This window comes from Ursus americanus, chromosome 33 (assembly GCF_024610735.1).
Source record: "Ursus americanus isolate L20-20 chromosome 33, mUrsAme1.1.p, whole genome shotgun sequence".
In the NCBI taxonomy this organism is placed as follows: domain Eukaryota; kingdom Metazoa; phylum Chordata; class Mammalia; order Carnivora; family Ursidae; genus Ursus; species Ursus americanus.
Genome location: NC_142159.1, coordinates 26,402,752 through 26,427,675, shown reverse-complemented (window position 1 = coordinate 26,427,675; position 24,924 = coordinate 26,402,752). Strand labels below are relative to the sequence as shown.

The following is a 24,924-nucleotide window of genomic DNA, read 5'->3' as shown; positions in this document are numbered from 1 at the left end:
TCAGGCCACTGGGTGTCGGTCATGAAATATTAAGCAGGCTGTTACTGTCATGTCAGTATGTGAATGCCTGGGGGGGGGGCATGATGGCACTGGGGTGTGGAGGCTGGTGGCTGCAAGCCAGAGTGTTCCTGGGAAGAGGCGTGTGGGTGGGTCTCTGTCACCGGGTGCGGTGTGGGCTCATGAGCACCATTGCCCCAACTCAGGTGGGGAAACAGAGGGTAGCCAGGCATGGTCCCTGTTCCACACCAAATACATGAAGTGTCGTGCTTGACATCAGGCCCAGAAAAATGGCAGCTCTGTGTCTGGGGTAGGGGTGCCCGTGTCAGGAGTAAGGAGAGAGCAGGGAGGTGCCCAGTGAGGGCTGCAGGTGGCCTGAGGGCAGGGGTCAGGGAAGTGGATAGGAACCAAGGTTTTAGGGGCAGGGAGGAGGGTCCAAGGGATGTGTGAGGGGAAAGGACCAAGTCACGTCGGGGGTGACAAGAGGGTGGGTGAGTGGGCAGATGGAGGAGGACTGGGTGGCCTAGTGCCCATGTTAATGGACTGCTGGGCTGGCACTTGGATGAGGGAGGGAGGGTGTGCGTGGACATTGGTGGAGAGTGTGGGACTAATGTCACCACTGGGTAGATCCGGAGGCAGATGGATGGGAAGACGTTTAGTCAGGTGAAGAGGCTCACTTCCTGGGGCACGGAGGGCAGATCCAGCACGGTGGGACTCAGCCCCAAAACAGAGCTTCTGAGACCTGCTGTGGACGGCCCTAGCCAGCTCCTGTGTCTGGGCCTAGATTGTGGCTCCACCTAGTGTCCAACTATGGTAACTGCACCCTGGGCTGTCCACCCCATTATGAAGTCAGAAAAACCGAGGCTCTATCAGTGGGGGGGGGGGGGGGGGCAACTTCCCTGTTTTCCAGCAGCACTCCACCTTATGGGGCTGATTCCCAGCTCCCCAGGTAGGGGAGAGTAGTAAGGGAACAGGGATGAGGGGCAGACACCGCTGCAAACTGGACCTCAGGAAAGTCTCGGAAGTAAAGACAGGGATGGCCTTTCCTGCGTGCCTACTGCATGCACCAGGCCCTGCATCACAAGCGTACACTCAAGTGCCATTTACCAGTCCTGTGACCTTTAGTAAGTCACAGCCCCCGAGCCTCAAATGCCGCTCTGCAAAATGGGAATGACAATAGGACTAAGTTAGGGCATCCAGTGAGAACTGCCCATCAATACCACAGCACACCAGAAGTGCTCTGTGAATGGGGGCCGCCTGTAGAGCTGTCAGATTATCAACAGGATATCCAGGTGAATTTTAATTTAGATAAACCACAAATAATATTTTAGTGTAAGTATGTCCCATGCCTTGTTTGGGATGTACTTATACTAGAAAATGATTTCTTGTTTCTCTGAAATTCAGAATTAACTGGGCATCTTGTGTTTTATCTGGCAGCCTTACTACTCTTCCCTCTGGGAATTCAGTCTCCTGGGGGAGGCAGAAGCCAAAATCAGTTATGTTCAATCAAGTATGACAGGCAGTCTGTGGAGTGAGCCCAGGGCCGTATGGGGCACAGAGGTAGGAAAGATCGGCTCTGCCTGGGGAAATCAGGGCAGGCCTCATGGAGGAGGGATCTGGACTAAGTCTTAGAGAGGAGGGGGGAAGGGCATTCCAGATCAAGAAGGGACCTGATCAAAGACAGACAGGTAAGACAGAAGGTTTGGGGACTCACAGTGACAATGGGTTAATGTGGCTAAAAAGGTAAGAAGAGGCCAGATCTCCACATCCTTGTAGACCTTGGTGAAAAGACCTTGGGCTATTTACTGAAGACAGGGACTAGGTCAGTCAGATGTGCACTGGAGAAGGGAGGCTGCTGGTTTGGGGTGGCCGAGCCAAAGGGGACCCCCCAAGGGAGGCTGGCATAGGACTAAGAGTCCAGAGGGAGTCAGGTACAGCAGGACCCGGTGGCTAGACCTTTTCCAACCCACTCTCCCACTCTCCCAGCCCTCCAGCGCTCCCCAAAGAACATGAGGGGGGTAAAAAGGCTTTGGAGGGAGGTGGGCGCTGAGAGCCCACGGTGGGTGCTGTGTCTCCGCAGGGGAGTGAATGCCCAAACCAAGAACGGTGCCACACCCCTGTACCTGGCGTGCCAGGAGGGCCACCTGGAAGTAACGCAGTACCTGGTGCAGGAATGCGGCGCGGACCCGCACGCGAGCGCCCAGGACGGCATGACCCCGCTGCACGCCGCGGCGCAGATGGGCCACAGCTCGGTCATCGTGTGGCTGGTGAGCTCGGGGTCAGGGCGGGGCGGGGCTCGGGAAGGGGCGGGGTCTGTTCGCGAAGCGGCCTGCACGGACGGGGGGCGGAGCCTGGAAGGGGCTGGCGCCCAGCCCCCGCCCCTCTTTCCCGCGCCCCCTCCCGCCCAGGTGAGCTGCACCGACGTGAGCCTGTCGGAGCAGGACAAGGACGGCGCCACGGCCATGCACTTCGCGGCGAGCCGCGGCCACGCCAAAGTGCTCAGCTGGCTCCTGCTGCACGGCGGCGAGATCTCGGCCGACCTGTGGGGCGGGACCCCGCTGCACGACGCCGCGGAAAACGGGGAGCTGGAGGTGGGGGCGGGGCCGGAGCGGGTGGGCGGGGCAGGAGCGGGTAGGGTGGGACGGGCGCCCTCTGCTGGCGCCGAGCTCTCAGCACAGCCCTGCCCCGGCGCGGGGGTCCGGGCCATCGGCCGGGGTCCTCAGTACGTGGCCCCTCGCAGTGCTGCCAGATCCTGGTAGTGAACGGCGCGGAGCTGGACGTCCGCGACCGCGACGGATTCACGGCCGCCGACCTCTCGGACTACAACGGCCACAGCCACTGCACCCGCTACCTGCGGACAGTGGAGAACATGGTACGACCGCGAGCCCCTGGTTATCTGTCCCCCACCCCATCCCCACCTCCCCCGAAGGTAGGTGTTCTTACCCCTTTACCACGGAGGATGCTGAGTTTCGGAGACGTGAAGCCCCTGTCCGAGGTCACCCAATGAGGAAGTGCCCTAGACCATCACCCTCTCTCAGCCCAGAACCACTGACCATGGAGGAAAGAGGGGGTGAAGGAAAAAGGGTCAAAGGGAGGAGGGCGGCGTCCTCCTGGTAAGGAGGAAGGTGGAGAAACCACAAGGCACTTCCATACCGATGGTAATAGTCAAGTGCGTTCACCTGCCCACAGCCCACACTGGTGGCTCACTTAAGTCTCCACCACCCCTGAGGCAGGTGGTGTTACTGCCCCGGTCTCGTCCAAGGTCACGCAGCTACGTTGTATGTTTGCTCACCTCATGGCTACTTCATAACTGGAAACCTGTGTTAGCTTTTTAAATGATTTTATTATGGTTGCACAGCAGTGAAGTCACCTCCTGGGACTTGAGCTCAGGTGTGTTTGGCTCCAAGTCCAGGGCCCTGACTTATCTGATGTAATGCCCGCTTTAGGGGAGGAGGGAGGACGGAGGGTCGGTCTCACAGGTGCATCTAGGAGGACCAGCTCTAGGGTGCAGCCTGGCCGGAAGAGGGGCTGGGAAATGAGGCCTGGAGGGGAGAAGGTGGGATGGCCTCCAGCCCATAGCACTGTCCGCAAGCATGGGGGGGGGCACCCCGGTTCTGGGTGCTCCAGAGCACAGCAAGGCCCAGGGGGTCAGAGACTGCAGCTGTACTGGAGGAAGAATTTTCCCCCCAAAGGCCACCCAGAGAGAGTGATGGTCCGACAGAGAGTGAGTACCCTGTCAGCTGGGTACGCCAACTGGATGGTACAGGGCGTTTCTGAACCAGAGGTAGTTCTTTCCCACTGAAAGAGTGTATGATTCTGTTTTGGGGGGGGGTCACCCCAGCCCCTCACGGCCCTCTTACCAGCAGCTACAGTTGCCACAAACATGATCACATGAATTCCTACCCCGGCAGGTACCCTGCCCCGTGCTTTATAGGTAGAATCTCGGTCTCCACCGGAAGTCAGTACCAATAGTTGGCGCGTATGGCATTTACTGGCTACCACACCCTGGCACTTCACTAATTTTTTAAATCTTTTTTATACCCTCACAGGGTATAAAAGGAGGCAGGAAGTACTGCTATCCCCATTTACAGATAAACTCAGTGGAGCCTGGGGGGCTCAGTCGTTTGAGCGTCTGACTCTTGATTTCAGCTCCCGTCATGATCTCAGGGTTGTGAGACCAAGCCCCTCCTTGGGCTCTGCACTGGGCGTGGAGCCTGCTTGAGATTCTCCCTCTCCCTCTGCCCTTCCCCCTGCCCCGCCCTGCACCCCGGCATGCTCTCTCTCTTTACGTACAGAAAGGATAAGTGACTTGCCCAAGGTCACTTAGCTAGTAAGTGGGAGAAGTGAAATTTGAAGACAACACTCCAGGCTGCAGACCCTGTGCCCCTAACCTGTGTTATCCATGGGGTTGGCTGGCACCCCTAGTGCCCACTGCTGTCCGCCACAAAAAGAGCATTTTCAGCTGCCCACCCCCACCCAGCCCAGCCCCTGTGCTTTCCCTTGGCTCATGGAAGAGGCAGCAGAGTCTAGCCCCCCCCCTTGGTCCCCTCACCCAGACAGGCCCAGCTGCAGCAGTGACAGATCTAAACCATGCAGGATGCTGGCCCAGAAAAGGCAAACACTCCCACAGAGCCCCTAATTACAGGGCCAATGAGCATGGCTGCTGAGCTGTTACCTGGTGCTAGGCTTGCCTACCACTCCCGGGGGGCCTGTGACACTTCTCGGGCAGGGAGGGGGCCCCGCGCAGGGAGGAGCAGGCTTGGGCAGGAGGCAGCCAACGGAGCCAGCGAGCGGGCTTGCCGGCAGCAAGGCCAGCATGGGCAACGTAAGCAGGACCCCCCACCCCAGCCCGGTCCCATGCCAGGAGTGTCAGGCCTGTGGGCAGGGGCACAGATAGTGGTGGGGACAGCAGGCTTACAGCCTGAGCTTGGGCTGCCAACCAGACTCAGGGGGCCACCCCAGGCCCAACCCTTTCTCCAAAGGCCCCATCAGGAGATAGAGGCTGGGCTGGTGTTGGGATTTGCCCCCGTAGAGCAAGGAGAGATAAGGGCTGCTGGCCAGGTCATGGGGAATTAGTCTTTCCTGCAAGTTGTGGGGGCCCTGCATGCCTCCCCTGCCCCCAGCAGCTGTGGCACCTGAGCCCCTCCCCACAGATACGCTGGAGCCCAGTTCCTCTGATGAAGAAGGGCGAAGGCTAGTGCCACGGCAGTCTTCCCCTTGGGGTCCAGACCAGGGCCCTCTCTTCTGACAGTCTCTCAACCCCCCTGAGCAAGGAGTGGCTGGGGTGGGAGTTTCCCAGCAACCTGTGGTCCCGCTGCCAGGGGGCCGGGCTTGGGTGTGAATCTTCCCCTGGGAAGAACCTGAGAGACATTCTCAGAATGTGGAGGGAGCCCAGAAAGGGAAGCGGCTCGGCCTAGGTCACCCAGCAAGGACATGGCTGAGCAGGACCCTGGCCTGGAGCACACTGGTCTTCGGGTCAGGCCATCCCCACTGCCTCCCCTCCCATTCAGAGTGTGGAGCACCGTGTCCTGTCCCGGGATCCGTCTGCTGAGCTGGAGACCAAGCAGCCTGACTCCGGCATGTCTTCACCTAATACCACCATGTCAGTCCAGCCGCTGAACTTTGACCTCAGCTCGCCCACCAGCACCCTCTCCAACTATGACTCCTGCTCCTCCAGCCACTCCAGCATCAAGGAGCAGCGCCCCCCACGCCGTGAGTGGGCTGGGCTGGGAAGAGGGAGGAGGGAGCATAGACTGGGACTGGCCACTGGTCCGTGAGGGCCAGCCTCTGGCCTGCTCTGCCCACAGCTGACGCTGGAGGCAGCCCAGGTCACGAGGAGGGGCTGCTGGTTGTGGTGAGAGGCAGGTGACACTTGTGTGTACCCATCACAAACACACCTGTACGTCCACATGGACTCTCCCTCAGAACCCACATGCACCCCGCAAATGATTCATCATCCTCACTCACACACGCACACACACGCGCACATACACAGTGTTCACCAGACTTTACACACACCTGGTCACACTCAAGCGTGCACCCTTGTACACGTGTATGCACAGTATACAGACAGGAGCACACAACCACACATCCAGCCCTGTGCAGATGCACGCCCACACCTGTGCTACAGCAGACACTCCGCCTCCATTTCCACACTCCAGACGTGCGTACACATGCAAACACACACAGATACAGCCCATGTCCGCACACGGATGCAAACCCATTTGTAAATACAAAGAAACACGTGCGGGTACTCAAAAACATACACAAATGCACACACTGCCACACACTCTGTGATGGCTGCCTCAAGCCGCCAGGTGACCCGAGGAGCTGCCCCTTCACCCTCCGGGTGGCTGTGCCCCACTGGCATGCCCTGGCGTTGAAAGCCCCCTGGGGCCTCCCCCCAAACTTGAGTGCACTGTCTTTCCCCAACACATGCAGGGCAGGGCGAGGGGGGCCATGCACTGCTGGGGCCCACAGCGGAGCCATGCCGAGCTGCACCCCTAAGCCCACCTCATCCCTTGGTGTGTTGCTTCTGGGTGGAAGAGGGTCTCAGTCCTGGGGGACAGCCTCTCTGCAAACTCCCAAACCCAGTCTTCGCTCCCTCCGCAGGGCTTCCCAGCTCAAGAGCTGCAGATATACAAAACTACATGGACATGCTGAGCCCAGAGCTGGGCCGGCCCCGGGGCAAGACGGAGAGAACCACACCACTGCCACCACCACCCAGCTTCCCTCCGCCACCCCCACCCCCAGGCACCCAGCTGCCCCCACCCCCACCAGGCTACCCAGCTCCCCAGCCCCCTGTGGGGCCACATGCAGCTGATATCTACATACAGACCAAGAGCAAACTCCGCCACGTGGAGACGGAGGCCTTCAAGAAGGAGGTAGTGAACTTCACCCACCTGCCTGCCTCCCTATGCGCCTGGGCCGATAGGCACCACCCAAGGCCAGGAGACTAGCTCGCGGGCACAGGGTGGGGGGCCCTGGGCCAGTGTGGCCTATTCGAGAGCGGAAGCTCCTGGCCAGCCCCATGGGGACCCAGGTCTGGGCACTGGGGACAGGCAGATGAGTAAGACAAAGCCACCCCCCTCTCAGGAGCTGGGGATGGGTGAGGGAACATAAATCAGAAAGCGGCACCTCTCAGGGAGCTGGGTCCTCCCACACGTCTTGCACAGAGTGGCAGGGTGGTCACAGAATTGTCAGAGAATATGTGCAAACAGCCTCTCCAGCCCTACACATGCCCATAGCCCCAGGCTCAGGTGGAGAATGGCTCCCAAGGGGGTGTCCTCCCGGGGGGGAGATGCAGGTGGCATGGCTGTGAAGGGCCACGGGGAGGGCGGAGGTAGGGGGAGAGAGCAGTAGCACGACTGTGCACTCAGAGGGGACTTAGGGAGGGCTGAGACTGAATTTGGCTTTCCAGTTTGGGACTTGGAGTGCCTAGGGTGGTGGAAGGGCCAGTCCTGAGATGGGAGCCATGGGGGAGTGTTCAGTGAGGGCACATTGAATGGGAGGTGCCCAGGATGTCGGGGCCGCTGGGGTCCTGGCTGAAGCTCTGGAGCAAGAGGACTGTCTGATAGCTGAGAGAGTCCCGGGCAGGGAGCCCCAACCCCTGGGCTGGGGTCCTGGGTGGTCTGGGAAGTGGGGGACAACCTGAGAGCACAGGTTGCCTAGTATGGGGTAGAGGCCCCCCCAGGGTCCCGTGGGAGCCCTGACCTCTAGTTCTCTCTCAAGCCCAAAGCAAGCCACTCCAGAGGCAAGGTGAGTAACCAATTTGCCCACAGGTGACTCAGGTCACAAGGCCACTGGGTGGGGGAGGGGAAGGACAACCTCTACAGCGACTCCACCCTGCCCTCACTGCCATCCTGGACCAAGCTCTCAGTCGGGTCTCCTTTCATCTCGATGAGGTGGAGAGGGCCCAGGAGAGAACTGCAGGGGGCCATGGACCAGCCGACTCCCCCCGCCCCCCCGCCGTCGGCTGTGTGAGCCCTGCCCCAAGCCACAGAAGAGGTGGCCCAGGCTGTGCCCCCTCCACTCCCCTGAGCACCAGGATTTCGAGGTCCCGGGCCCCTACCCGGTGTGTGCGTGCAGGACCGCAGGCGACCGGCAGCTCCACAAAGGGCCCTTTGTGTGCCGGCTGCGCCTCGCGCCCCCCGCCTCCGCCCCCTGGGCCTGGCTGTTGTCTGACCGCATCCAGAGCAGGGTCGTGGCACCGCGCATTGGGGCTGTAGGGGGCGCCGAGGGGGCGGACTGGCCCAGAAAACAAATCCTGTGGTGTAGGGTTTCCTGCAACGAGAGCCGGTTCGGGTGGGGCGTGGAGGTCCGGGGCCACCGCGGGGACGCATGGGCGGGGGATGGAGCAGGGGACAGCCCCCGCGCGCTGACTCGGCCTTTGGCCCTGCCACCCCATGTCCTTTTCCCTGGGCTGGGCTTAGCGGGGGGCAGCTGCGACGGGGCGGGCCACCGCGCTGTCATCTGAGCCCGCCTTGCCGCCCCTGAAACCCGAGGCTTAGGCGCGGGTGTCGGTGTCGCTTACGCGGATGTCGATGGTTTCCAGATGCGGGAGAGGAAGGGCGGGGGCGTGACCCGGAACCCAGGGGTACCAAATATGGGGGGGGCTCCGCTGCTCGTGGTCAGGACCGCATTCTGTCCACGGGGTTTGGAAGGGACCAGATGGGGGAGGAGGATGGAGGCCGGGGTGCCCAGCGCCTAGCGGAGGGAGAGAGGCGCGGGGGGAGGGGGCACATCAGGCTCTCCGGGCAGGTAGGCGCAGCGGCAGGTTGTGGCGATGCAGTCGGAGACCCCGTGAGTACCCTATTGCTGAGAGTGGGTCAGCCCGGGATTGGCTGGCCCCGGGTGACGTCAGGTCGACGGAGCTCATGGGCGCTCTTAGGCGCGGGCGGGCAAGGGCTGGGCGGTAACCTGAGAGGAGGGATCCGGTAGCGCAGGTGTCGGTCCACGCCGCCCCCGCCGCCAGGTGCACAGCGGGGGCCACCGGCACAGGCGCAGGTAGGAGCAGCCCCGGGGTCGGGCGGCTGAGAGCCCTGCGCAAGCAGGAGCCTAACAGGGCAAGGGCTCTCAGGGGGGCTCCCTCGCCGGCGTCCCCGAAAAAGAGGGTTCGGCAGAGCAGTGGGGACGCGCGGGATGGTCGGGTGGCCAGGAGTGGGGTGAGGCGGAGGCCTTAGCTCTAGCTAAACCGAGAGCTGCCCCTTCTCCGGCTCCCCCTGGCGACTGGGCTGGGTCAACCCGCCCCTGGTCCCGCCCCTTCTAGCCTGAGTGGGGGCCCTTGTGGCCCTTGGCCCGTTCCCAAAACCCCTCCCTGTAGGACCGACCGAGCCTGCCCTTCCCAGGACCCTCGCCCCATCTCCGCTCTGAGAACAGGAGGGTCTGGGAACCCGGTTGGCTGCACCCTTCGACGGCCGCTGGCCATGAGCCCCGGGAATGTGAAGAGCTGGGGGGGCGGGGCGTGGGAGGCGGCCGGGACCAGTGCCTGAAGTCCCCTCCACCGCTGTCTTCCCGCAGCTGAGCTCCCGCGACGGCCACAACGGGCTGAGGAGGCAGGACTCCGGCCGCAAGCCCCGCGCCTTCAGCAAGCAGCCCAGCACGGGGGACTACTACCGGCAGCTGGGCCGCTGTCCCGGGGAGCCGCTGGCCGCAGGCCCGGGCATGGCGCACAGCGAGGAGGTGCGTGCCTGCCAGCCCGCACCCGCCGGCCGCCCGGGACCCGGCCTGGCCTCCCGCTTCTCACTCGCTAGCCCCTCCGCTCCCCCGCAGGCGGCGCTGCTCGCCGGGAACCACGTGCAAAACGGCTGCGCCGCGGACCCCAAGGCGTCTAGGGAGCTGCCGCCGCCACCACCGCCGCCGCCGCCCCTGCCGGAGGCCCTTAGCTCGCCGCCGCCTGCTCCGCCTCTGCCCTTCGAGGGCGCTGGCCCTGGCTGCGGGCAGCGTCGCTCCTCCTCGTCCACTGGCAGTGAGTAGGGGCGGGTTGCGGGTGGGGGGCGGCGCTAGCCCTGAAGGGGAGGGAAACCTAGACATCGCTTCCTTCCCAGCTGCGACTGCCCTTGCGCTCACTCTTCTCTTACTTGTTCCTGCTGCAGCCCCTAGCCCAAAGAGGACCCTAAGCGAAGGCTCTGCCTTAGTGTGAGCTCAGTCAAGTCCCCTTCCCTCTCTGGGCCCAGGTCCATTCCAACAGGGAAGGCCTCCCAGCTCTGGTGGCTGGTGTTTCTAAGAAGCTGGTGCTAATGGGAAGCTCTGAGAAGCAGAACTAGTTTCAAGGAGGCAGGGCTGCTGGCCAAGCTTCTTCCTGCCCCGTGTCTATCCTACATCTCTCTTGTGCTCCTCACCTCTATCTCTTGTTCTTTGAAGCTAGCTACAGCCTGGGCTCTTCTCAGATGCGTCAGGGACTCTTCCAGTCAGATACCCCCAGAGGCCCCAGGCCAGCTAGGACCTGGCTATGGGGACAAGGCCAGTGACCCATGATGCCCTGCCGTTTCCCTCCTGATGACCCCCCCCCCAGGGACACATCTTTTTTAAGGTCTAGACTGGTGACCAGGATTCCTGAGCTTCTCTTCCGTAATGTGGTCAGACACTTGCATGCCAGGCCTCCTGTAAGGCCCAGGAGCTCGTGCCTGGGTGCTGATACTCCCACCCAAGCCTGGGGGGAGGGGGGTTGCCCAGCCACTCAGTGCAGGGACCATGTTTCGTGACACCAACCAAAGCTTCATCTCCCTAACTAGGAGTGCAAGAGTATAATAGGGTCCAGAGCAGGACCAGCCTGGGCTCCCTAGGGTACCTGCGGAGCCTCAGCCCCTGCAGACTGGAGCCCATGGTAGCATGCTCACCACCACCAGAGCTTCCAGCATGGCCCCCAGCTCTGGGGTCAGCTTTTTCCGTCTGGAGCAAGGCTGAAGCTAGGAACAGATGAAAAATAGACTCCGGGCTTCTCCAGACACCCCTCCTCAGCAGAACCTGGGCTGGGTGCCCTATTCCAACCCAATGCCAAGATTGAGGCCCTTGTTAGGGGGGGCAGGGCCAGAGGCAGCTCTACCCAATCCTCAGGGACCAGTAAGGGCCAGAACTGGGAGGACCACCCTTGTGGAGCCCCAGAGCAGCCTGAGCCAGGGTCAGATGAGGTGGAAAATTCCTTCTCTCCTTCACCACCATGCCCCCCCCCCGTGCATCTCCCTCCCCTCTTCCTGCCCTCCCTTCTCTTGCTGCCCTCCCTTCTCTTGCTGTCCCCCCCCCCCCCCCCCCGCTGTCCTAGCCTCACCCCAGCCCCCTCCCCCTCCTAACTTCGCTGTCACTTCTCTCCTCTCTAGAAGTGAGAGTCCTGAGGCACAGGAAGAGTGAGTAGCTGCGTGCGTGCTGGCTCCTGGCTGAGGTGCGGGGCAGGGAACAAGGCACGCTCAGGGAAATCAAGGCCGAAGGACCTGGACTTTATAAAGGGCAGGGCCAGGGGCCAGCAGGCCAGGGGTCCTCCATACTACAGCCACCTTCCTACTTCCACCCGCATACACACCCACGAATTCGGCCCGGGGCTGTCAGTTTTGCCTAAATAGATGGGTCCGGTGCCAGCGCCTCCCTGGCACCTTTTCCTTTTATCCCTCCTGCTCCTCGCTCAGGGATCCCCAGCCCCCAGGGAACCTAAAAGTCCCCCGTTGGCCTGTTTTGTTGCCCTCACCCAGCCCTCACCCCTCCTCAGTCTCTAAAGACAGCCCTTCCCAGACCCCAGTCACCTCCGCTAGGCTTGTCAGAAAATGCAAACTCTGTGCACTGGTAATTTGCATGTTTTTCACCTGGCCCTTCTTCCTGGGTGCCTTCACCCCACATCCTTAGTAAGGGCTCGGCTTTCCTAGGTCCCCCAGAGCTGAGCAGCACTTTGCCATAAGTGTGCTACGGGCTTGCATCAGTGTGTCTGCGCGTGTGTCTGTCTGTGGGTATGGGGGGTGGGTAGGGGACTGGCTGGGTTCTGGCATCCAGGGTTCTGAGTCCATATAGCCATGGAGGCCCCAGGCGACTCAGTCCAAGGGTCACTGAGCTTTGCTGATGCAGAGAGGGCTGGAGGGAGACTCCACCCCGGCAGGGCCGAGCCAGGGAACCCAGGACAAAGGTCGGGTGGCTGGCCCCCAGGTAGTGTCTTGGAGCTGGTCAGTCAGTGTCCTGGATGGAGACATTCGCTGGAGTCCCCTGGGCCGGCCCAAGACCCAGCATGTACTCCCGAGGGCCTTCAGGCGGGGCCCCCAAGCCCCGTGAGTAGGGCCGGGAGGATGGTGGGGCCTGGCGAGCTGCGATTGGGGAACCCCCTCTGGGGTCCGCGAGAGCCGCCCAGGGGACCTGGGACCTGGAGAGCTGCCATCTGGAGCCCTGGCCCCTCCTGACTTGGGGAGGGGGCAGCTGAGGGGCAGATGGGGGGCGTCGGGGACAAAGGCCCCGCCACCGGCCAGCACCTTGTCTCCTGCCTCCGCGCAGGCACCAAGTCTTTCAATATGATGTCCCCGACGGGTGACAACGCCGAGCTACTGGCTGAGATCAAGGCAGGCAAGAGTCTGAAGCCTACGCCGCAGAGCAAGGGGCTGACCACGGTGTTCTCAGGCAGCGGGCAACCGATCTCCCAGGTAGGCGGCCCGCCGGGCACTCCCGCCCCGGTTCCCCTCGCCCCTGCCCGCCAGGCCCTCAGTGTCGCCGCTTCTCCCGGCAGGCCGACTCGCCGCTGCCTCAGGCGTTGCCTGCGCCTTCACGGGCCCGGAGCCCCACCCCGCCGGCCGCGGGGCCCCAGCCTTTGCTCAACGGCAGCGTGGCGCCAGCGCCGCCCGCCACCCCGGCGCCAGGCGTGCAGCTGGACGTGGAGGCGCTCATCCCCACGCACGACGAGCAGGGCCGGCCCATCCCCGAGTGGAAGCGGCAGGTTATGGTGCGGAAACTGCAGCTGAAGATGCAGGAGGAGGAGGAGCAGAGGCGGAAGGTGGGCGGGGTGGGGCTTCCCGGAGGGTCTGCACCTGGGCCCTCGGCCCATCCCCCACATCACATCTCCCCCCTCCCGCCAAGCCTGCCCGTCCCTTCCACCTCCGGCGACTCCCATTACCTCGGGGGGGGGGGGGGGGGGACTGGGTTGGACGACCTCCCTGACCTGGGACTGTCCCCAGTCTCGACCCCTGACCCCCCCTCAGGCAGCCAGATGGCCAAGTTCATCAAACTCTAATGTGCTTCTAGGAAGCTCCTGGGTGAGGCTGACCATACTGGTCCAGGGAGCACACTGGGAGTAGCCAACAGGCTTTTGGTTGCAGTCAGCCTGGCCTGGGCGCTTTCCCTGCACTGCCACTTTCCAGCCATGGATACTGAGCCTCATCTCGCCCAAGATATTTTCTTATCTGTCAGATGATTGATCATCACTGGCTGGCTGGATGGTTTGCCATGGACCCGCTCAACATGTGTTTCCTGGGTGCTGTGTATGTGACATGTACTGTTGTAGCCTCTAGGGATTCACGATAAACATATCAGGGCCTTTTCAAGGTGGCTGCGAGGGGAGGAGGGATGTCAGGGGGTCAACCAACAAACATATCACCTTAGTAGAGCCATAAGTGCACCCCAAGAATATGAAACAAGGTAATGCGAGAACCTGAGTGAGCAGGGAGGCCAGCAACTGGGCTGTTACAATACAGGAGCACTGTGATGGGGCATGCAGAGGACTGCGACAGCCCTTAGCCCACCATCCTATTTGGGCTGGGGGCGGCGCTAGGGAAGGAGGAAGTGATGTCCAAGGTGGGCTTGGGAGAGGAGCAAGAGGTGGACTGGGAATAGTGGGACACAGAGCAAGCAGGCTGCAAGACTGTACTAGGAGAGGGGTGGAGCTGGAGAGGTCAGTGGGGCTCTGATCCCCAAGACCTGGCCTTGAAGAAAATGGACTTTCTCCTGCAGCAGTCGGGAGCCTGGGAGGGGTTTTGTGGGGAAGTGGCCTCATCCTATTTGTCTGTGGGGAACGGACTGTAGTGGGTCAAGATGAACTGGGAGGACAGCCCCCTCAACCCCCTGGGCTGGAGAAGCCCAGCACTCAAGTGAGGAATGAACGAAACTGTCGGAAATCCCTGGCCTAGCTCCATAAATAGATTATTATTCCTGGTCCTGGGACTAGGAGCGAAATGGTAGCCTGGCGGCCGGTTCCGCAGTAAGACACTGGCTGCGTGCACAGGGAGGGCTTGGGCCGCAGGGGGCGCTGAGAAGGGGTCATGGGTCTGGGCGAGGCCTCGCGGGCATGCAGACCTGAGACGGGGTGGGAAAGAGCGGCCTTGCGTCTCAGCTTCAACGCCTTTTGCATGTTCCTTCGGTGGTGTAATGAGCAACCTAGCCAGGTTTGGAGACTCCATCTGCCCGCCCTGCCGCTGCAACAGCGCCCAACGACCCCGCCAGCGACCAAAGAGGACACTGCCCAGCGCCCGGAGTAGCGGCCTGGGCCGAAGCCTCGCCCCAGTGCAATCACCTGCCGGCCGGGCTTGGCCCATCCCCGCCAACACAGCCCCGCGGAGCCATTACACCACCCGGGACATGCAAATGGCGCCCCCGGCGGCCTCTGCGGGAACCGGGCCAGAGGGAGACGCGCCTCCCTCCCCTCTCTTGTCTTCCCCGCCTTAGCTGATGGCCGCCAGCTCGTGCTGCTACCCCCGCGAGGGCTGGAGGTACTCCAGCGCGCACAACGCCATCCTCGGGCCCTTCGGCGAGCTCATGACCGAAGCCGACATTCTCCGCATCGAGCAGCAAATCGAGAACCTGCAGGTGTTGCACAAGGCGCAGAAGCTGGAGGCGCGCCTGGAGCAGCTGGAGCTGGAGCTGGAGCAGCTGCTGCCGATCTCGGCCGCCCTTTCGGCGCCGCGCTTCACCGTCGATCCGCGCCGCATGCACGGCCGCGCCGCCAGCCTGCCTGCCTGGTGCAGCAAGATCTCCACGCTGCTCAAGAGCATGGCCACGCTACTGGCTGCGCTGGGCGGCCGGCCCGCGCACCTGGCCGAGCTGCTGGCCGCCGACACGGGCCAGCCGCTGGCACCGCTGCCCGACGCGCCTTGGAGGCCGGGCCCGCTCTGCCTGGGCCGCTCGCACTCGCTGAGCTGGTGCCGCGAGGCCGTGGCGCGCGAGATCCTCGAGTGCGGCGTCTCGGTGCAGCACCTCCGCGCCGTCTACGAGCTGCGCGCCCAGGGCTCGGCGCCCGCGCACGACTCATGCCGCAAGTTCTCGCTTCCCGCGGGCGCCTCCGGCCGAGAGCCCATCCTCGAGGAGGACTACGTGGCGGCCGGCACCGGGGAGTCCAGCGCCCCCGCCGCCAACGGCTTGCGGGCCGCCGGGGACTCCCCGGGCGCCCCGGGCCCGCCTGATGCTCCCGGCCACCAGGCGGCGCTGCCGGAGCCCGAGCAGCTGGCGCGGCGGCCGCCGCTCTCCACCGAGCTGCGCTGTGTCCAGGACTACATAGATATGCGCAAGGAGCGCATCGTCTACCTCTTCCTGGAACACTGGCGCAAGTGGACGTTCCGCGGCCCCGGGCGCCAAGCCCAGGCGCGCCTACGCAGACTGCTGCCCCGCGTGGTGGCCGCCGGCGCGGACCCGGTCCTTGAAGCCGCCGACGCACCCCAGCCGCCGGCCGGCGACGGCCCCGACGGGCGGCTGTTGCGCCTGCTGAGGCAGCGGCAGGTGGTGGGCAAGCTGCTGGGCCACTGGCGGAGCCTGCTGCGGCAGGTGCCCGCACGCCCGCCGTGCGGCTCGGGCCTGGCGCACGGCCTGTACTGGCCAGAGCACTTCCTGCCGCCCTTCGACGGTGGCGCGCCCCGGCGCTACGACAGCCTCACGCTCGACCTCTTCATGCTCGGCTACTTCCAGCTGCTCGAGATGGGCCTGAGCCGTGAGGAGCGTAAGTTCCGCCACCTGCTGTGCTACGAGATGTTCGACCGGCTGGGCAGCCACCCGTGGGAGCTCATCCGCCTCTTCCATCGCGTGGTGCTGGAAGAGGTGGAGGCCGGCCGGCGCAGCTGGAGCGACGGCTTTGAGGACCTCAGGCGCCAGTTCTTCGGAGACAGCCCGGAGGCCGAGCCATCCCGGGAAGAAGAGGCCGAGAAGGAGCAAGAGGAGGAGAAAAGAGATGAGGAGGAGGAGAGGGAGCCAGCAAGAAAGGTCGCTTCGGCTCAGACGGTGGACTGCCCAGAGGGGCAGCCCGAGGCGCCAGCTCCTGCACCGCAGCCCCCCACCCCACCTCCGCCGGCGGCGCCTCCCCCGACATGGGACCCTCCTAGTTCAGCGGAAGCCCCTGCTGAAGATCCCCTGGAGTTGGTGTCTGAGATGGGCGAGTTCAGCAACGAGGACATCTGTCGCTACATTGACCGCAGCTTCTCCTTCTGGAAGGAGAAGGAGGCAGAGCTCTTTGACATCTGAGCAGAATTTGGAATTTCACCTCAAGCATGTTAACCGGGGCCTAGATGCCTGTCTGATGCCCTCTGCAGGCCAGAAGCCTGCAGGAAGAACCCAGAAGCCAGCAGAGTGGCCTCGGAGAACTCAGAGTACCCAGGAGGACCAGGCTGCTGCAGCCTTTGAAGCCCCATCATGGCCAGATGTGGGGCAGTGGCCAGAATGGGCAGGGCAGGGCACAGGGCAAACCAGGTGTTCCCCTCTGGCCCTACAATCTTGCCTGCTCCATGTTGGAGCCAGGCAGAAGCAGCAGCTGCTTTGAGGGACCATGGGTCCCCGTTGGGGCAGTGTGGCTCTCCTCTCTTTGGTTTTTCACTGGACTTCACAGCTACTTCTTTGAGGTCAAGGAAGCCACGTGTGTAGTGTTCCGTGTGATGTGTTCTCTTCTGTAAACATCCAAGTAATAAAACTCTTTGCCGTAAGCCGCCTGTGTTGGATGCCCGCCCCCACTCCTGCCAAGTCAGTGCAGCCACACAGGCGTAGACGTAGTGTCTACTCCACTTGGGAACAGGACACACATGGGCCAGAAGGTTCTTCACAGTGGAGGCCAGCTTGAGCCTCTCTGAGATGGCTGGATCGCGGGGGGGGGGGGGGGCAAGTAGGGTCTGCCCGGAGAGTCTGGGTCTGGGGCCTGGGGCCATCTGTCAGCCTGCCCCAGTGGGGAAGCTCATTCTCGGCTCCTCTCCTACACCTTGGCTCTGACCTCTTTGGTGCCACCTCTAGGGCACAGGGGGCCTGAGTTACAAGGGGGCAGAGCCTGGGAGGTTCCCTTTAAGGGGACTGTGGCCAGGCACTTTCATCGATTTGCCCTGTAGAAGGACCTCTGTATCCCATTGTCCCTCACTGGTGTAGGTCCCCCAGGGTTGGGCTGCACCCCCTCTGACTCCCTACTTCCTCACCCACGCTGGTCCTAAAGCTCTGTGCTTGTGTTTCAGGAGGAAGAGGAGGAGGCCCGGCTGGCCAGCATGCCTGCCTGGAGGCGAGACCTCCTGCGGAAGAAGCTAGAAGAGGAGAGGTGAGCTGGGGAACCGGAAGCTTCAAGGCCTGGTAGGATATCTTGATCATGTCCCTGGCAAGTTGGCACCAAATAATGCTGTTTCTTTTTTCTTCTAGGGAGCAGAAGCGGTGAGTGTGGGACTGGGCCTGACCTGCTACCCCTCCCCATGCTGGGCACTGTGCTTTTGCCCCTTCGTCCAGCCCCATCTTGAGCACATCTCCTTGTCACTCTGGTCTGTAGCACAACCTCTCTGCTCCCAATGATGCCACCAGGCTCCTGTCTCCCAGTAACTGAGCCCCTGCCCCAAAGTCTACATCTTATGCCCTAACAGCCTTGTCCCCAATTACCCAGGCCCCGTCTCCCATTAACCTGGCCTTCAGCTAACCCAACCTCAGTGTCAATAACCTTGATCTCTGTCCCTCAAACATAGTTTCTGCCCCAGTAATCTAGCCGAGTGCTGACAGAAGTATAACGTGAGCCACTATGTAATGTTAAATTCTCTAGTAGCCACCTTGAAAAAATAAAAAGATATAGGTGAACTTAACATGTATATTTTATTTAACCCAATATATCAAAATATTATTTCAATACATAATCAGTATAGAAGTTACTGAGATCTTTTACATTTCTTTTAAACAAAGACTTTGAGATGCCATGTGCATTGTACACCCACACTGCAGCTCATTCTGACATTGCACATGCTCAATGGCCACTTGTACTTAGTGGCTACCTTGTCAGCAGTGCAGATCTAGTCCCTATTTTATAGTAACTGTCCCTGATTACCCACCACTGCCTCTCAGTAACGTGGCCCCTCTGCTCTCCAGCAGCCCAACCCCAGTACCCCAGAACTCACCCCCTCCTCACCCTGTGCCACACCCCTGACCCAGCACCACTGTTTCCAGTAATATCCCAGCCAGCAATAATTCAGCCACAGCCTCTCTCACCCAGCTTCTGTGTGTGCCCCAGTGACTTCAGTCTGCCCTCAACCAAGCCCCTCTGTCCCCAACCCTGCTCTTGTGCCTCCTGACCCATCCCCAGTGCCCTAGCCCTTCTGTCCTGGAACTCATTGCCCTGGCCACCAATAATTACCCCTCTGTCCTCAGCAACCCAGCCCCTGCCCTCCGTAACGCATTACTTGCCACCCGTGAGCCCTCCCGGTGCCTGGCCCACCCTCACTTTTGCCCGCGGTTCCGCCCCTACATCATGCCTAGGAAAGAAGAGGAGCGACAGAAGCAGGAGGAGATGCAGCGTGAGAAAGAGCAGTCGGAGAAGCTGCGGACGCTGGGCTACGACGAGACCAAGCTGGCGCCCTGGCAGCGACAGATCATCCTGAAGAAGGGGGACATCGCTAAGTACTAGACGCCGCTCTCCTACTCTCAGCCTCGTGAGCTCGACGGGCCCCAGCCTCCGCCCCGGCCTGCCCGGCCCGGGTGGAAGGACTGGGAGCCGAGCTGCCTTCCCCTCCCGCGCTGGAACCCTTCCCTGACCCCGCTCCGGCCCCCGCATCCCCAGCCCGGGGCGACGCTGGAGCGCGCCCGCCGCCGCAGTCGCCCAGAAAAAGTGCCCAAGCAAGCTGTTGACGCAAAAAGATGCTGCTTATTTGCATGCCTATTTACATATATTTGCATGTTCGTTGAAGGTAGCCCAGAGCTCCCCCGGCCCCCGTGGGTGGCAACTTTGTTTCCCTGCGGGGCGCGCGACCGGCTGCAGCCCCCTCCCCCGCACCCCGGAACCCGCGGGGCTGGCGCATCCTGGGCGGAGGCAGGCCCCGCGCTCGGGGAAGGGGTTTTCCTCCCGTCCTGACCCAGATCTGCGCCCAGCCCGCCCGGGCCGCATTTCCCATCCCCGCCGAGGGCTTCCTCTCAGTCATTTGTTTACCAGAAGCAGTGAAAACAGCAACCTGCCCGTCGGGACGGAGCTGCCGCTCCGGGGGCCCATCCTTTGCCCCCCCCCCCACCTCCGTGAAGTCTGCCCACCCAGGCCCCACGCTCCCCGGACCCTTCCGCGGCGCCGGTGGAGAGAGTGGGGGGCGGGGGGCCCTGCACTTGTGTCTCCACCTGCTTCCTCCCCGTCCCCGCCATCCCGCACCCCATTAAAGCTCTCTCGGCCGCCGCGGCTGACGTTCACACTCTCGCGCCGTCGCCACGACTTCCTCTCCCTTTCGGGGTAACTGGGGCACGGCCGAGCGGGAGGGGCAGCCTGGGAGCCAGGGGCTACCCTGGCCTCCGCCGTGGGTCCCCGACCCTGGGGTGACAAGACTTCCGGCCCCCTTTCGACGCCCCCAGGAAACCAAGCCCGGGCCACTGAATGCCACAGCCCCGCGGAAACACCAAACAGTAGCTTTTCTTCACAGATTTAATACCAAGGCCTCACCGAGCTCCGGCCCAGAAACTGCTGAGCCGTCTCCTGCCCCCTCCCGACATCCGTCCGTGCTGCTTCGCCTCAACCAGAAGCCCGGGGCGCGCAGCGGGGAGGGCGGCTAGCGCTGCTACGCAGGGCCCTGCCAGGAGCTTATAAATGACATAAGATGTCTACACGCATAAGTAAACGTACTTAGGGCTTCTGGGGGGCCCGGGGGTGGCGGGTGGGCCCCTGCGTCACGGGCCGCGCTGGAGGCGGCTGCGCAGATCCTCGGCGCAGCCGTCCAGCCCCATGCGCTCCAGCGCCGCATAGACGGCGCCCAGGCCCGCGGGCTGCTGCTGGCGCCAGCGCTTGAGCATCTCGTACTGCTGGTCGCGGAAACGGCCCACCTCCACCTCCACGGCCTCGATCTCCGCCTCGCGCAGCCCCAGGGTGCGCACGAACTCCTTCCAGCGGCGCGCCGGCACCGCGTCCATCACGTCGTAGAGCTGCGGGCCGGGCTGGAGCGTGGCGGCCGCGGCCGCCGAGCCTGCAGGGGTCGCTGGCGAAGGCGTGGGCGGAGGCGGCGGCGGCGGCGGGTCTGAAGGCGGGCCAGAGAGGGCAAGTGGAGAGTGCGAACTGCGGCCCAGGGGCGCGGACGCGGTGGGGGGCTGGGGGAGCGCGGGCGCCTGCGGGAACCCCGGGCAGGGCCGGCCAGGGAGGTCCACCTGATCAGCTCGGGATGGGCAGTGGGCAGGTGGTGCCTCAGGAAACTGGTACTCGTCTCGGACTCAGGAGAATGGGGTCTAGGCCTCAGGACAGTGAGGTCTCTTACCAAGAGCTCTGCTGCGCAGCTGGTCCCAGGACCATGTCACCTCCGGGCAGGGCGCCTCCTGGGTCTGGGGGGAGCTGGGGGTCCAGCCGTTGCCTACCAACTGGACGGTGTGGACCTTCTCACTACTGCTGAGTGGCGTTAGAAGGGTGTGGGTACTGTCCCTGGGTGAGAGGTAGGTGGCCTGGAAGCCAAGAGAAGCCCCAGGTCAGCCCAGCTTGCCTAGTAAGGTGTCTTGTCTGGGGACAAGTGCGGCTCAGTCAGCAAACATTCTCCAAGGCTGCCTTCTGCAGTGGCCCAGAACTATCTCCTCTGCCTGGAATACCCTGCCCTCCCCACCCTGTTCCCCCAACCCTGTGGGCAGCCTGGCCATGGCGGCACTCATCCCACTGAACCTGTCTGGACCCCAGCAGCTTGAGAGCCACTTAGGGACAGGTGCTGTGCTGTTCTTAGCCACTCAGAACTCGGTGAATACACAGGTGTTCATTCAGTCTACTCTGTGCCAGCACCCTGTGCCACACCCTGGGGATCGCGAGTTATCATGAGGCCCAACCTGTCAGCTCCAGAACGCTGAGGCCTGGGTGCTCGCTCACTCTCTTCCCAGAGTATTACTTATACGCTTACCTGTAGGGGAGCCAGGGCATCTGTCACAGCTTCATCTGCCGGGAGACAAAGAGCATCTCATCAGCAGACAGGCAAGATCCTAGACCTGGCCACTGGTCCACCTCCTCTTGCGTTCCCCTGTGTCACCCCTGCCCCCAACACTCTGCATCAGGGGTTAGTGGGCTCTGGACTACCCCTGCTGACCTCGTGCCCCTAGAAACGTGTACACGCGCACCTGTACTTACTAGCAACCGTGGGCTTGCAAGGCTGGCAACGGTGGTAAGTGTAGGTCAGAAGAGCACCAAGCAGGAGTGGGACCACCAGGCCAGCCAGGAGCACCTGGACCCAGAACACTGAGCGAACAGCTGGTGAGTGGTGGGTTGTAGCCCCCCGCCCTGGTCTCCCCTTGGCCTGTCCCAGCAATCCTGCTCAAATTCCCAGAACACCACCTACTCTGCCTCCAGCCACAGATCGTCACACAGGGCTCAGGACAGCTCCCAAGGGTGCTCCTGAAAGGAGAGGGGATGGGGTGGGAGGTGAGGGAGAACACACCAAGAGGGGCTACCCATCTTCTCCACCCTGGAGGCCCTTCCGTCCCCGGCCTCTTCCCTGAAAGCCACACTACCCAGGAATGTTCCCAAAGTACTGCTGAGATTTCACTTGTGTCCCCAGGAACAATAGCGACAGCCATTTATGGAGCTTCTTGTAGACAAGATTGAGGGTCACTAGAATGTCAGCCCCGTGAGGACTGGGATTTGCCTACTCTGTTCCCTGTTGTATCCCCAGCACCTAGAACATGTCTGGAAAATGGTAGATGCTTACTACACACCTGGCTGAGCAGACGAATCGATAAAGTGCTCTACCCCTTACTCTTAGCCCCTGGGAGAACCTACTAACATTGCCATGTTCACGTGGGGAAGCCACAGATCAGAGAGGCAAAGTAACTTGCCCAAGATCTCCCAGATAACAAGTGGCAGATCTTGAATCTCAGCCCAAGTTTTGAAAGTGTATCAACAGGACTCTCTATAAATTGACAAGTCCTATGCTTCTTTAACGTACAGCTGGAAAGATTACTACAGGAAAGCCTGACAGAAAGTGAAGATATGCCCCGTTTATCTGTCCTAAGGCGAATGCAGATTTCCCTCTAGCATCCAAGGACCAAGCTCCCTCCCCCTTCCCTGAGATTCCCAGTCGGCTCCCAGCCTCCCTTTCCGTGTCCCAGGGTAGCCAGGAAGTTACGTGGGGCAGGGCACGCAGCTGTTGCCATATTCATAGAAGCTGGGTAGGCAGGTCCCACAGTCGGTATCTCTGGCAGAACCTGCAGTCCGGGAGATGGCTTGTGGGTCAGGAAGGGAGAGGGGGAGTTAGGGAGCGGGGGGAGGTAGCCCAGAATGGGGGTACTCACAAGGCGCACGTGTGTGGCGGTGCAGGGCCCTGCAGTCTGAACATGGATTGCAGCGGAAGGGCGAGCCGACCTTGCAGGGCTTGACCAAGCACTCAGCGAACCAGCCTGGCTCACAGCCACAGTGGGTGTCCGCCACCGTTGAGCAGTTCGTCAGGGCCACCTGGGAGACTGGCCAGAGTGTTCAGGGAGATGGGTAGAATAGAGGCCATCAGGGCCAGAGGCCCCCATGGGGACTGGGGGTAGATCCCCTGGAAAATGGAGATGGGGACAGGCCAGAGACAGTGCTACCTCCAAAGGGAGAGAAGCATGGAGATCGCCACAGATCACAGGCTGAGGCATGTACAGAGATAGAAGGGCCATCAGGAAGAGAGGGGGCAAAGGCATCTTTGGGCAGGATCAGGGTGGAGGGCCTGGCACGGGTGGGCACAGGGCTGTCACACCCAGAGGTTAAACCCAAGCCAGCCCCCTCCTTCAGAAATACCCTGGCCACGGCCTGTCCTTAAGAGCCCCCCGGTGAGTACTAGGCCCCTCACCCTCCTCATCACAGGCCTGGCAGCGGGTACAGCGGGTCTCATGGTGGTTCTCCCTGGCCAGGAAGGTGCCCCGGGGGCACGGAAGGCAGGTGACAGTACCACAAGGCTTTGGGCAGGGGGCCTTCAGGTAGTGCCCTGTGGAAACCAGACCTGGGTCAGACAGTCCAAAGGGGTTCCCACTTCCCCCTCTCTTCCTTCCTATCTCTGGCTCCCTATTTCCCCCACCCCAGCTTCTCCTGTCTCCTGACCCCACCTGACCCCCATCTCTGTGCCCTCACTTCCCCCCCACCTCTCCCACCCCTTCGGTGGCTCACCTGCTGGACAGCCCTTGCAACAGAACGGACCGTTCCTCTTCTGGAAATTGTAGGCACAGTCACACTTAGGAGCGGGCGTGCTGTGCTGGCCCTGGGCACCCGGCAGCACAAGGAGCAGGACCTGGAGGACGGGCACTATGGGCTCCAGCAGGGCTGTCGGCGCAGGGCCCCTCCCTGCCCCGTCTGCCCCACTTCAGCGGCCCCCACACTTGCTCTCAGAGCAGCCCACTTCTCCGGTTCTTGAGAAGCAGAGGTGCCCATGGATGTGGGATAAGCGGAGCTGCCCTCCCACGGAGCACAGGCCAGGCTTGCGAGAAGCAGAGCCCAGGGCTGCGGCCAGCTCCTCTCGCACATTTCCCCTCTGCCAGGGTGGCGGCACAGACTCGGGCAGCCCCATCCCCTCTCATGCTTTCTGTGAGGTCGGGGGGACCCAGATCTCTCCCTGCCTGGGGCCCCTAGACCCCTCTAGCCCCTGGGCGGGGGTTTCCTCTCAGCGGAAGGGCCCCGCCCGGCTGAGCCTCTAACTAGCTGAGTCTCTAAGTTGAAAGGGGGGGTGGGGCTGCCACACTTCCCAAGGAAGTTGGGCCCCTTCATTCACAGCGCGGAGACCCGGGCCTGAGGTCAGGCTCCAGGCTGTCCACCCCCCTCTGCCGGGCTCCCACTCACCGCAGCCACCGCGGCCGTGTAGCCCCCCAGCCGCAACTCCATGGCTCTTGGCGCCTTGCTGGGCCCTCCGACGGCAGGCGACAGGCGTGCGCCAGCCCGGGGGCTTCCCCGCTCTGCCCGCTCTGCCTGCCTGCTCTGCCCAAGCCGCCCAGAGGAGCCCGCCTCAGGGGAGGGGGTCGGGGCGGGGCCCCCAGCCCACGCAGCCTGCCCCTGTGCACCTGCGCTCACCTGGGGCAGCCCGGGGGCAGTAAGGTGTACATGGGACAGGGCCGCATCCAGGTCCCCACGCCTGGGTTCTAGCCTCACCCTGAGACTGCCACTTCCAGGTGAAGTGACTTGCCTCCCTTGGGCCTCAGAGCCCTCCCTCAGCCATGAGGGGTTGGGGCAGAACTACGCAAGAGGGAGACCCAGCCTCCCCAGATACTGCCTGGGTGTGGGTACAGTGGCTCCTCCCCTGGAGGGGGGTCCTGGGGGGCATTCTCAGTAGTGCCTGAGACACATCACCCACCCTGGCATAAGCTTATGGGGGCCACCCAGGGCGGGGCCCTCTGAGACACCTTGTGGGTGGGAGCACTTCATGCGGGGCTCTAGGGTGGACCTCGGGGCTGAGGCAGGGGGTGGGGGTGATCTTGGGGTGCTGGTCTGGTCACCTCTGCCCTGTTAATTCACTAATGCTCTTCCACGGTCTCCTCCCATGGTGCTCTGCCACATAGGGAGGGGTACAGGAGCCAGAGGCACCTGCCCCAGAGCTCAAGGGCACCTGAGGAGAGGGGTGGGTTCCAAAAGCAAACGACTCCTTC

The 24,924-nt window shown here is 62.4% G+C and overlaps 2 protein-coding genes across 5 annotated transcripts in view; one reads left to right on the top strand and one right to left on the bottom strand.

Annotated features, from left to right (window-relative positions):
- Nucleotides 1–19,559, top strand: part of ESPN (espin) — a 30,594-nt gene extending 11,035 nt beyond the window's left edge. Inside the window, exons 3-15 of one of the 4 annotated variants that reach the window (XM_045803546.2) lie at nucleotides 2,078–2,264; nucleotides 2,406–2,588; nucleotides 2,738–2,869; nucleotides 5,508–5,709; nucleotides 6,610–6,881; nucleotides 9,517–9,678; nucleotides 9,769–9,964; nucleotides 11,313–11,339; nucleotides 12,463–12,608; nucleotides 12,692–12,955; nucleotides 17,370–17,449; nucleotides 17,548–17,559; nucleotides 18,643–19,559. In XM_045803546.2, the coding sequence (XP_045659502.2) occupies nucleotides 2,078–2,264; nucleotides 2,406–2,588; nucleotides 2,738–2,869; nucleotides 5,508–5,709; nucleotides 6,610–6,881; nucleotides 9,517–9,678; nucleotides 9,769–9,964; nucleotides 11,313–11,339; nucleotides 12,463–12,608; nucleotides 12,692–12,955; nucleotides 17,370–17,449; nucleotides 17,548–17,559; nucleotides 18,643–18,790 (2,011 nt within the window). In that variant the 3' untranslated portion in view covers nucleotides 18,791–19,559. Of the gene's footprint in view, nucleotides 1–2,077; nucleotides 2,265–2,405; nucleotides 2,589–2,737; nucleotides 2,870–5,507; nucleotides 5,710–6,609; nucleotides 6,882–9,516; nucleotides 9,965–11,312; nucleotides 11,340–12,084; nucleotides 12,243–12,462; nucleotides 12,609–12,691; nucleotides 12,956–14,619; nucleotides 16,857–17,369; nucleotides 17,450–17,547; nucleotides 17,560–18,642 lie in introns of those variants that run through there. The other 3 variants (XM_045803547.2, XM_045803545.2, XM_045803548.2) reach the window with 3 other exon arrangements.
- Nucleotides 19,560–19,681: 122 nt separating this feature from the next.
- Nucleotides 19,682–24,399, bottom strand: TNFRSF25 (TNF receptor superfamily member 25). The gene is made up of 10 exons (XM_087858721.1): nucleotides 24,353–24,399; nucleotides 23,459–23,649; nucleotides 23,145–23,279; nucleotides 22,612–22,779; nucleotides 22,446–22,524; nucleotides 21,660–21,715; nucleotides 21,452–21,559; nucleotides 21,228–21,262; nucleotides 20,607–20,787; nucleotides 19,682–20,372 (listed from the first exon to the last, which is right to left on the bottom strand). Exons 1-10 carry the CDS (start codon nucleotides 24,397–24,399, stop codon nucleotides 20,029–20,031), a joined length of 1,344 nt encoding a protein of 447 aa, XP_087714847.1. The 3' UTR covers nucleotides 19,682–20,028.
- Between the last annotated feature and the right edge of the window lie 525 nt (nucleotides 24,400–24,924).